At 41.5% G+C, this 9,653-nt stretch overlaps 1 protein-coding gene across 1 annotated transcript; it reads left to right on the top strand.

Annotated features, from left to right (window-relative positions):
- Positions 1-547: 547 nt before the first annotated feature.
- On the top strand, positions 548-8,507 carry LOC102782197 (aspartate aminotransferase, cytoplasmic-like). The gene is made up of 9 exons (XM_087841478.1): positions 548-788; positions 2,812-2,993; positions 4,848-4,971; positions 5,106-5,218; positions 5,357-5,461; positions 5,614-5,764; positions 5,889-6,054; positions 7,075-7,217; positions 7,532-8,507. The coding sequence occupies exons 1-9, from the start codon at positions 680-682 to the stop codon at positions 7,669-7,671; spliced, it is 1,233 nt and encodes a 410-aa protein (XP_087697604.1). The 5' UTR covers positions 548-679; the 3' UTR covers positions 7,672-8,507.
- The last annotated feature ends 1,146 nt before the right edge of the window (positions 8,508-9,653 follow it).

The following is a 9,653-nucleotide window of genomic DNA, read 5'->3' as shown; positions in this document are numbered from 1 at the left end:
TCAGACTTCAATCAATGAAGTTGGTTTGATAAGAAAGTCTGATTATCTGAAGCACTTACTCTTATCACGAACTGTTTATGAAAAACATACATGAGTTTATATAGGTTGGATGTAACTACGGAAGAAGAATAGTTATAATATTCTCAATAATGTCATTCACGACAGCTAAAAATGTGCATATAAGGCAAACAGTATTGACATATAGGTCCCTAAAGATAAGCTAAGTTCATTCTGGTGGTCTAAATTAATGCAGCAAGACTGCACAGCGCCCAGTTGTCGGCAACTATGAGTATGAATTATGTCACATCATTTATTTATTTATAGATTACTTTTAAAATGGGACAAATCCCGATGGTACGAATTTGTCCATTGAGGTGGGCTTATTTAGACTACAAAGACTATAGCCTTATTATCACTCGTCACAGGTTTATTATATTCTTTCTTATGGTATAATTGTAGTTTTTTCTACAAGATATTTCTCCGCTCTCATTGGCTACTTGACAGGCTGCGTCAGTTTTCTGCCCCTTCCTATTGGTAGCTGGACTGATGCCTATTTCTTGCGTCCTGGTCCAGTTTGAGTGAAGGTGAACCTGTGAACCCGGTTTGTCTCTAGAAACACCCATTCCTCATTTGCTCCTCTTGCACAACACCGGGATCATCGTCTACTTCATCCCGAGCCATGTCCCTGTTTAGCGACGTCCCACAGGCTCCACCGGTAGCCGTGTTCAAACTGACCGCTGACTTCAGAGAGGACACCCATCCACAGAAGGTGAATCTGGGCGTCGGAGGTAAGAGATGCTAGATGTCGGCTAATGCTAAAGCTAGGTTGGCTTGCTCTCTCTTGTAGTGGCACTGTAAAGCATAAACACATCGCATCAGCTGTGTTTCCTGTCTTTTTGTAGCTTACATTGTTTGGTACATTCGGGCGATGGCGATGGTATCACGTTCGCACACGTAAGCAGCTTTTGATATATGACCTTCGCTGCAAGTTGCTAGCGGCAAAGCTAGCATTAGCTTCTTCTCATGTTGACAAGTAAATTGCTCGGGTTTTTCATTGTTTTTGCAAATGTTACACTTCTCACTGGAAGAATTGACAATTCCATGAAGTAGGGCTTCATGTCGTACCACAAAACACTTCTCATTTAAAGACTTTAAAACCATGATGTTAAAACGCATAGCGGTTCTGACCTGTTTGACTTGTCCATCTGTCCTTGAACTCATCATTCTCCACTTACACACTGACATCCTGTCAAAGCAGGAACTTACAGGCTGAAGTCTTCTTACGTAGTACCATCAAAGTAGTTTACTGTTTTTTAATATGTAATCTTACGAGTCGTGTTTGTTGCGACGTTGTCAATCATTGTGTGATACATAATTGGTAAGTCCTTGAAACTGTCATTAGTTTGCTTGGCTGGTTAGGAAAGTTTTGTAAGAAAATGTGTTCAGTTTTTAGAATGAATGCTAAAGCCGTGTCTCATTTGGAAGGTTTTGTTCTAGTTTGTGTCCCTTACTTAACGTGCACTGTAGAATATCTCTTTAGTGTTATTTTATCCTCATTCTGACTAATTATAAACTGTAATAAACCAGCAGACAATCTTTAGTCATCTGTAATAGGTTAACAGGTGGACACTTGTATCCCAACAGTTTCAACATTAACCCCAATGTGCCAGATGTGTCATCTCGTATGAGCCTAGTCTATCCTGCTCCTAGCCCAATGCTTCTGGCTAAAGCGAACTAATACTTAGTTACTTCAGGTCAGCCAGAATAAGGCAAAACTCTGATGTAGCTGCTGTTGAATCTATTAACATATTCTGCCTTTAGGATGTAATGTAGAGCTAGCAGTTTGTCACCTTTTCATGTGCACAACCTGCATGTACACTTTATGGCAAGAGTCAAAATGCAAAATATGAGCAAAAGCTAATGGGCAGAATCTGCTTTAACGATCAAAGTGCTCCCTACAGGATTAGTAAAATTCACTTTCTCTGATGATTCATCGTGGACTGAGACAGTAGTTGTACTTTTTCAGGTTGTTGCCAAAACAAAACTGAGCACAGAAAACCAGTTTGGCCTGGAGAAACCATTCCAGTAGTTTTATATTAACTCTATAATGGATCAGTTAATATGTTAAATTATGTTGAAAGCGAGTCCACAAGAGCAACAGGAAGAGTTTTCTGGGTTCCAGATTTCTCCAGGCCTGTTTGCCACTTGATCTGCGTTTTCAGGTAAAGTGATGTCAGATTGGGCTCTATTCAGATTTTGTACTGGCCACACACAGAATTATTTTGCATACCCCAAAGCCACAATAAGCATGCTTGACCTTTTAAGTGTGCTCGCCTTTGGACCCTGAGTGACTGTGTACTGCAGCTGCCAAACCCTGATATGTGATACTGCTCTGCCCACACTCCAGACCAGTATGAGGGAGCACAAGTTCCTAAGGAGTCAGATATGTGCTACACACACGTTTGCCTGTGACCTTCAAAGTTTATATGGCATCATGTGAAGTTAAATGGCAGTTTATTCTTTCATGTGTGCATTTTCTTCTGTTCACTTTACTATTTGCAGACTGCAGTGCTGTGTTATTACCATTTTTATCTTTGAAGTATTATCTATGAATTTGTAATACTCGGTGATATGGCGCTATACACAGTGACACAAGCAGCAGAAACAAAGTGTTTGTATTTAGTTATGTAGTATATCAGGTGTAAATATTTATCAACGTCATACTAAGCATAAAAAGCTTTTTTATGAAGTGCAGGCATGAGTAATAGGAGTAATAGGATTAGCATTTGCTTTGCTTTGTGTCCCTTCCAGCTTACCGTACTGATGACTGCCAGCCCTGGGTGCTGCCGGTGGTGAAAAAGGTGGAGCGGCTCATCGTGGAGGACGAGAGCCTGAACCACGAGTACCTGCCCATCCTCGGTCTGCCAGAGTTCCGCTCCGCTGCCTCAAAGGTCGCCCTGGGAGACGATAGCCCTGCCATCAAGGAGAACAGGGTGGGACATGCACACTGACACATGGAGGTTTTTGATCAGTTGGAGCAAATGTAATAAATGTTGTTTATTTTTGCAGTGAAATAAAAAGGAAATAAAAGCACATTTTACATTGATTAAAAGTTCTTTCAATTTTAATCTGTACCTCAGCTTTCCATTGATTAATGGACATAACTGGATGAGTATCAGCTGATCAGGTTTGCCTGCGTCTTTAATCTCTTTTAAACATCCTTAGAAACCCTAATTTAAAGACTCCAATAGTGGTGGTGTATTAGTTCTGAATACACTGAACCCCTCAGTTTATCGTCTTTCACACCCAAGCACCTTTATTTCCCCTCCTTTTAAGGCAGATTTCTTCTAATTGGCTGCCCCTTGCAAAGTTTGAACAGTAGCTGGGTGGAGCTGTTGTGCTTACGACTAGGGATGGGTATCGTTTAGGTTTTATCCGATACCGGTGCCAAACCAGTACTTTTGAAACGGTGCCGGTGCTTAAACGGTGCTCGAACCGGTGCTTAAAGAATGGAGAACACAAAATTGGTCCAAAAACCTCTCATGTTCAGCTGTTTGTTTGTAAAAAGATAACAATGTTAGCCTTTTCTGCAGCTATAGGGCATATATGGTATCACTCTGGGCTGGAAGCAGTGTTTAAACAATGGAAAAAACACAAACTTTGTCCAAAAACCTCTCATGTTTAACTGTTTTCCACTTTTTCTTTGGTCATTTTAGCCTTTTTGTCCAGGGTGAAGGGAGTATCTGCCATCAAACAAGAAGACAGCCGCATGTAGCTATGATGATGTTTGCTAGTTTACCTTACATGCATTAATGTAATAACGTGGTTAGCCTACTCAACGTAAATTACACACGAACAACATTAAGCTACTCACTCAGAGAAGAACGGCTGCTGCTGCATCATCATCCGTCATCATTTCTGCTACACTGGCAGGGCTAGGGGCCAGGACTCTCCTCTTCGGGTTTTTGGGGGATGTTGCTAACTCTTGGTCCGATAACAGGCACCACACCCGCAGTAGATGTGCACGGTGTGAGGTCTCGCAGCAAGCTATCAAATACGGCGCATTTCTCGGCTTTTTAAAAAAAAAAACGCTATGCATCGCCAGGTGTTTCATCAGATTTGAGGTGTTACCTCCTTTGACAGTATCACAGTATCAGCTTAAAGCACTTGTTGCAGGCTGCTGAGTTTGCATCTTTTGCTGTGAAGTACAGCCAGACTTTTGACCGCTTTGCCTTGGGCATTTTTAATCTGTAGCTCTGCTCTAAAAGAACGTACGTACCTGGACCCGCCTACTATCCTCGGAAATGTAAAATGATTGGCTAGAATCTAAAGTGTATCACAGCTCAGGAAAAAAAAGCACCGAAATAAAGCACCGAAATGTGCGCTGCTTTTTGGTCTGGTTACTACCGTTTATGTCAGAATACCGGTACCCATCCCTACTTACGACCATAGCTGTGTGAAGGAGATGGCCTCTCATCTACATGAGGTCAAGGAAGAGTTGAACAAGCAATCTGAACCCTGAGATCTCACAGGGAATTCTTGTCCCTGCAACCTCATTATTTAAAACTTGATTTATATTAAATATGAGCATTTACCACTGCAACAGTTCAGGTAGAATAGGGAAAAAGTGAAAAACAAGACAATAAGGGCAGGAAAACCTGTGAAGGCAAGGTCTGAAAGACCAACAAGTCTTGGTGTATTCAATTAGTGCATATTATCAGCAGTGTTCAGAAGCAGGCATGACCTGCAGCCTTATCACAAAATTCTCTGGCCGAACTGTGAAAAGCAACATGTATTTAATAGCATACGTATATTTCTCTGATTGCATTGCCCGCTTCCTTTCGCAGGTTGGAGGAGTCCAGGCTCTGGGTGGGACGGGTGCGCTGAGGATTGGGGCAGAGTTCCTGCGGCGGTGGTACAACGGCGTCAACAACGCAGCCACGCCCGTCTACGTCTCAGCACCCACCTGGGGTTAGTGAAAAGTTTTAGGATGCAGGAAATTGTAGTTGAGAAAGTTTGACTGTTTTTCGATAATGAAGTGAACGATCAGTGGGTATCAGAGCGGATTTAAGTGGTAAACACCTGCTGAACGTTTCCTCTTCCAGAGAACCACAACGGTGTATTTGCTGATGCTGGCTTCAAAGATATCCGCCCCTACCACTACTGGGATGCTGCCAAGAGGGGCCTGGACCTCACTGGGTTCCTGGATGATTTGGAGGTGAGGATGTAATGATGACTCCTGTTTAGTTACAAGAACCCAACAGACAGTGACATGAAAACAAGAAGACTCTTTGGGAGCATTTTTTTTTTCATTTATTTTAAATATTTTTACTCATTATTTGTCTTCTCTGAGCAGAAAGCTCCAGAGTACTCCATCTTTGTCCTCCATGCCTGCGCACACAACCCCACTGGCACCGACCCGACCCAGGAGGAATGGAAGCAGATTGCAGAAGTGATGAAGGTACAAAGACATTATTTTACCATCATCTGATGGCCTTGTTGGTGTCTAACTCACCATGAATATCTTCTTCTTTTTTAAAATTGCTTTAATGTGTAATTAAAAAAGAAATGAACTGAATTTTAATGTATGTATTTTGCCTTTTCCTTCTTCAGAGGAGGAAGCTGTATGTGTTCTTTGACTCCGCCTACCAGGGCTTCGCCTCAGGCTCTCTGGAAAAAGACGCCTGGGCCATCCGCTTCTTTGTCTCCGAGGGCTTTGAGCTTTTTGTAGCTCAGTCCTTCTCCAAAAACTTTGGCCTGTACAGTGAGTACTCACGGTCCACCTACATTCATGTGTTTTAGCCAAAAATAAGTTCATACTGTTCATACCTCTACTTACCCTCGATTAGTTTTATGTGAAGCCATATTTTATCTGTCTCTACTTACAGATGAGAGAGTGGGGAACCTGACAGTGGTTTCCAAGGACAACGAGAACCTAACCCGCGTTCTGTCCCAGATGGAGAAGATTGTCAGGACGACCTGGTCCAACCCACCTTCTCAGGGAGCACGCATTGTCAGCAAGACCCTCAACAGCCCTGAGCTGTTTGAAGAATGGTACGCTCCATCAGCCTGCGCTTTAATATTAGCATACTAGCTCCTGCTAACCCTTCGTCTTTTACCTGATTATTCAAATAATATTAGTAACTTACCTTCCTCGTCGGTGCATGCACATGCATGCTTGTTACCAAATGTGCATGCTAGCATGGTTTTGAAATTTTGGAAACACTTGGCCTTTCTCTCATGTGCTATTACTTTTAGAGGTTTATAGTCTTTGGCTACGTTCACACTGCAGGTCTTAATGCTCAATTCCGATTTTTTGATCAAATCCGATTTTTTTGTCTGCTTGTTCACACTACAAATAAAATGCGACAGCACACGCGCTCTAGTGTGAACACTCAAAGCGGCCCGCATGCGCAAAAGAAGACGTCACACACAACGCGCTCTGTTTAGACCCAGAGCAACAGTATTGTTTGACTGATGGCCCTTAATATAAATACTTCGGACTTTATGTTTCCCAATTTTCGCTTTAAGTTATTTTGTTATTTACATAAAAATGTAAATAACCTAATAATGATCCTTATTGCTGTTTTAGAGGAGCGGTTCAAAGGATAGTTGCAGATTTCTGTCAGAATCTGCAGATTATACAGTACAAATAAAATGTTCACGTTTCTCCAACATTGTCTTCCCAGCAGTTTCACCAGATGGCCAGGAAGCGTTCGCGATGTCTTCTCGGGCGCTGATAGTTGGCGTCTGTCTTGTGTCAGTGACGTAAAAGACGGATTTAATGTGACTTGACCGTTCAAACAGCAGTCGCTTTCTGAAACATCGGATATGTATCGGATTCAGTACCACATACGAAAGTGACCCAAATCGGATTTGGAAATATCGGATTTGTGCCGTTCACACTGTCAGATCAAGATTGGATATGGGTCGCATAGGGTCAAAAAATCGGATTTGATGCGCTTTCGCCTGCAGTGTGAACGTAGCCTTTGTCAGCTTACTTTTACTCTCGTTTCCTGTCTTATGTCCTTTTTTAAATATCCCCACTTGTCTCCATTCGCCGCCCCACTTTAGGAAGGGTAATGTGAAGACCATGGCAGACCGAGTTCTGTTGATGAGGGATCAGCTGAAGGCCAAGCTGCAAGCTCTGGGCACCCCGGGGACCTGGGACCACATCACTCAGCAGATTGGCATGTTCAGCTTCACCGGCCTAACTCGTGAGTGAAAACACACATACACGCACTAATGTAGAAGCACATCCTGCTTTTAACATACTGGTGTTATCAGAGATAAGCGTCACAGTGGTGGAGGGACCTGCAAGATACCCAACACATCCTTAAAGGAGACGTATTAAACTTGATATTTCTGTTCTTGGACTCTGCTCTTCACTGTTAAAATATCTTTATATGTCTTATACTTGGCTTCTGTGCAGCCCCTCAGTTCATATTCTGTTTGAAACAAGCGGTCTTGCCTCACTTTATCTTCACATCATTTATGAAGTTCACTCACTCTGTTGCAATTTGTGCTACAGCCAAACAGGTGGAGTACATGATCAAAGAGAGGCACGTGTACCTGATGGCCAGCGGTCGCATCAACATGTGCGGCCTGACCAGCAAGAATATCGACTACGTCGCTCAGTCCATCCACGAGGCCGTCACCAAAGTCCAGTAAAGGCCATTTGCGCCCGTCCACTTCCTGCCTCCTGTACGCCACAGGACGTTTCATCGTGTCTGTGCCCCTCTCTTTGCTTATCCTCTCCTCCTATTGGTCAAACTGCGTCCTCACAATTTGCAGTTGAACCAACGGGAGGAAGGATGTGTTTTTGTTCTCACATGACGGCGTCATTTTATGGGAGGTACAGTGGTTTTTGGAAGAGCCAGGTATGATCGAACACGCAGACGTGACAACCCCATCATTTGTTTGAATTGTTGCTTCTGTGCAGTCCAAATCATTCCACTCAAACTGGACACCAGAATGTGGACTGGGAAGATTTGCGATGAAATTATGCTTCCTACACAACAGTAGTACTGAACAAACTGCAGCACAGGAAAAGTCGTGTAAATAGATGTAATTACTGTTAGAGTCCTGCCATTTCATTCATAAGCACTGACACCACAACAAATCACTTTCCTGTTTTTAGCCATTAGAATATAAAAGCTGGTACTGTAATCTTGATTTTATTTTGTTGTGTTAAAGTTTAACGGTCATCATCATCATCTCAAAGGTAAAGCACATGCCTGATGCTGTGTTGCCTTGTTTTAGACATACGGCAGAAGATAATTTTTTTAGCCACTAAGTCAACAAAATCGCCTTCTGTGCCATCATTGAACAAAAATCACCTTTTTCCTCTCTCTGTTACTTTGTTTCCACCCTGCAGTGCCCTTATGTTGTTACACAAAGCCGCTGTAAGAAGCCACTGATCAGACCGCAGAACCTGTTCTATGCTGCAGTCACATGTTAAGTGGTGTTTGTAATGGCGTTCACACTAAATTAAATTATGAACTCTGTGTATGTGTTTTGTTTTTTTCCACATCTATCTTCTTGTGAGACAGTGCATTTAAAATATCTTCATATTTAAAGGCAAAAACCAACAATCTGGAACATCCAGATATGATATAATCAGCAGTTTAACACCGTACATTGTGTAGAAAGTGTGGAGATGTTGACGGTAGTGATGTGCAATACCACTGATTTCCTTTCCGATCTGATACTAGAGGTGGGAATCACCATACATCCCACGATACGATATTATCACAATACTTAATGCACGATACGATATTATTGCAATGTTTAAAAAATATTTTGCGATATTCAGATTCTGTACATAAAGGTAAACTTTATCAATATTCATTTTATCTAATATCAAAGTCTCACACTCAGTCTTTCTCTCATTTCAGTTTTATTGTTGACAAACTGAACGGTTTGTATTACAGTCTAGTCCAACTTAACTGAACGCAACCATCTGGTACAATTATAGCTATTCTGAACTATGCAGTTTATGAAAACTATGCAGCCCCTTCAGCAACTGAAGAATTTGAAAGTAAATTAAAACAAAATATAATTTTACATTAAATAAAAAAGTTTTAAACTTAATTAAAATAAAACATGTCTTAAATTAAAATAAGTAAACTGTCATGTTTATTGCTGCCAAAAAAAGTTAAACACATTTGGACAGTGAAGGAATGTCAGGATTCTTGCTCAGAAAAAGGATCAACATGCTCTGAAGTCAGAGCACAAAAACCTTTTTGTAACAAAATATTGATTTCTGCTGTCCCTGTATTGATACATTATTGTCAAACAAAATATCACGATACTACACAGTATCGATTTTTTCCCCCACCCCTATCTGATACCAAGTAAAATTTAGGGTGGTATCAACGATATTGATCCGATACCGATACAAAAACTTAATGTTTCATTGTGTTTCATAATACAATATATAATTACATTATGTAATTGTAACTGTAATAATAATATAGCTTCATAATAATTACAGGACAGAGTACTTGTTCTTATTACTTAATGATGCAGAATAATCATAGAAACAAAAAAAAGTTGTGCACTATTTGACACGTTGCCTGCCTGCTCGCCCCAGCAGCACCTGTCCCTCTCCTCTTCAGTTCGCCTCAACGTACGCTCGTCATATTCTGTGA

Source organism: Neolamprologus brichardi, chromosome 6 (genome assembly GCF_056152115.1).
Source record: "Neolamprologus brichardi isolate AB-2024 chromosome 6, ASM5615211v1, whole genome shotgun sequence".
NCBI classification, from domain to species: Eukaryota; Metazoa; Chordata; class Actinopteri; order Cichliformes; family Cichlidae; genus Neolamprologus; species Neolamprologus brichardi.
The sequence above is the reverse complement of the archived record's forward strand: the minus strand, read 5'-3'. Positions and strand labels throughout refer to the sequence as shown.